Source organism: Lolium perenne, chromosome 4 (assembly GCF_019359855.2).
Source record: "Lolium perenne isolate Kyuss_39 chromosome 4, Kyuss_2.0, whole genome shotgun sequence".
Taxonomy (NCBI): domain Eukaryota; kingdom Viridiplantae; phylum Streptophyta; class Magnoliopsida; order Poales; family Poaceae; genus Lolium; species Lolium perenne.
Window position 1 is genome coordinate 247775486 of NC_067247.2, and position 2489 is coordinate 247777974.

General features: G+C 41.7%; 1 protein-coding gene across 1 annotated transcript; it reads right to left on the minus strand.

Annotated features, from left to right (window-relative positions):
• Positions 1–353: 353 nt before the first annotated feature.
• LOC139839323 (calcium-transporting ATPase 1, endoplasmic reticulum-type-like) lies at positions 354–1401 on the minus strand. The gene is made up of 2 exons (XM_071829372.1): positions 1393–1401; positions 354–794 (listed from the first exon to the last, which is right to left on the minus strand). Exons 1-2 carry the CDS (start codon positions 1399–1401, stop codon positions 354–356), a joined length of 450 nt encoding a protein of 149 aa, XP_071685473.1.
• Positions 1402–2489: the final 1088 nt, after the last annotated feature.

Consider the following 2489-nt stretch of genomic DNA (forward strand, 5'->3'; position numbering starts at 1 on the left):
CTAAATATTGCTATCGCTGCTTGTTTACTGTTTTATTGCATCTGTACTGTCCGCAATATTACCACCATCAACCACACGCCAGCAAGCACTTTTCTGGCACTGTTGCTACTGCTCATACTTATTCATACCACCTGTATTTCACTATCTCTTCGCCGAACTAGTGCACCTATTTGGTGTGTTGGGGACACAAGAGACTTCTTGCTTTGTGGTTGCAGGGTTGCTTGAGAGGGATATCTTTGACCTCTTCCTCCCTGAGATCGATAAATCTTGGGTGATCCACTTAAGGGAAACTTGCTGCTGTTCTACAAACCTCTGCTCTTGGAGGCCCAACACTGTCTACAAGAATAGAAGCTCTAGTAGACATCAACGCGCAGGGTGGAGCTGATGAGCTGCAGCATGCGCATGTCCGTGGGCACCTTGTCGCCGACCCGGAGCTTGACGAGGTCGCACACGGGGAGGTTGTGCGACCAGCGCCCATCCCGCTTGACGGTGGCGTGATCCGAGTGGATCTCCTTCAGCGCCTCGAGCGCCCTCTCACCGTTGCTCTCCTGCCATACCCTGACCACGGCGTTGACGATGAGGATAAGGAAGATGATGAGCGGCTCCACGAACGCCATCGTGCGCGCCTCCCCGCCCTCCGCCCCGTCGTAGAGCGCGAACACGAAGGAGACCACGGCCGCGGCCAGCAGGATGCGGACCAGCGTGTCGTTGAACTGCTCCAGAACTGCCCCCACGCTGCTAGGAATAGGATAGGCATGTGACGTGTTTGAGCCAATCAGAAAACAACACGTCGCCTTTCAACAACACAAAAAAGGACAAAACAATCAAAAGGTTCTTTCGAACCGTGTAGTTGCCGTCAGTTTGGTGGCTAGAATCCAATGGTGGGCAATAAAATCCAACAGTATTAGACGCGTGCTCACGTACCCCCCTGAACACCAAATCCACTCTCATATGCACATTATAGTCAGAATGACAACTATGCTCTCTTAATTGGTTCATAAAGAAAGAAGATGAAGATTCAACACAAAAGTAAAAGAAAGGCTCTTTGCAGAGGAAGCAAGATTAACAAGTTTTATATAGCTTCCAAAAGGTATGGTACTCATTAGCTTTGAGCTCTCATTACCCCTATCATAAGCATCCTTAATGGTTAAAGTTGATGTGAGGGCAAATATGAGTTATATGCTTGATAAATCACAAGTTGAAAATCTCGCGCCCCTTGAATACGAGTACCTAAACCTCATGCTACTCAACTTAGGTCCCAAGTAAGTTCTTGTAATTGTAATTATACATGTATCATTGAGAACTCCAACGGGGTACCTTCTACCCCATGATATAGAAGTATTCCTGCAGATATATGAGCAATCCCATGCCAAAATGACAACACAAACATACAATGAGCATCTCGGCAATCCTTTTATTTACTATGGGCATAGCTTTTTATTGAAGATGCTTCATATAATTCTCACTATGGTTCGTTGTGTAAACATGTGCCAAGTCAACCCAATAAAGCATCAAATGAGAACACCACAATATTATGCTTTTTTATGATGAAACAAAACATGATTATTTCAATGGCACACTATGTACACTCAGCTATTTGAGATAAATCATGCTACAACAATAACTACTACACATATGATGAGACTAACATCCAACATGACATGCCAAAGTCTATGCCACAGTCTATACAAGCTTCGTTTTGCATCAATATAAGCATGAAACATTTTACTCGTCTCCAACACCAACCAACTTATTTGAAACAAATCTCATAGACAATAATTAATAAAGACCAGAGAGCCAAGAACACATCAATAAACAAAACTAAGAAGCTCTGAACAAAATAGGAATAGAAAACCAAGAGCTAAATGCAGTACTAGCAAAAAAGAACACTCGCAGAACAATAAGAGTGAAAACTAGAGTGTTCTATGCAATGAAAACGGAGCGTGTCTCACTCCCGCACAAGAATTCTAGGATCCAACCATATACTATATAAAACAAAACAAGAAAACTAAAAACAAAAATAAAGACGCTCCAAGAACAACACATAGCATATGAAGCAATAAAAATATAGCGTCTAGAAAGATGACCTGATACTTTGTTGATGAAGAGGGGATGTCTTGGGCATCCCCTAGCTTTGACGCTTGTACTTCTTTGATATCTCTTGGGGTGACATGGGCATCCTCAAGATTGAGCTTTTGTCCATACTTCATCTCATTATATCATTCTTCTCTCTCTACAATTGAAAACTTCTTTCATATAAAACTTCACGCAATGCTTATAAGCAGCATTAGTGTAATCAAAATAACAAATTCAGTTGGGTTCAGTTCTAACATATATAAAAAAAAATTAGCTACTGTAGCAACTTCTTTAAAAAGCTCTTTCCTCAAAAGAACTCAAAAAGAAAGATATTAAGAGGCAAATACAAATAGTGGCAGAAATCTGTCAAAACTGAATAGTAGGTAAAGATCGTTTTTTCAGAAATCTTCTGT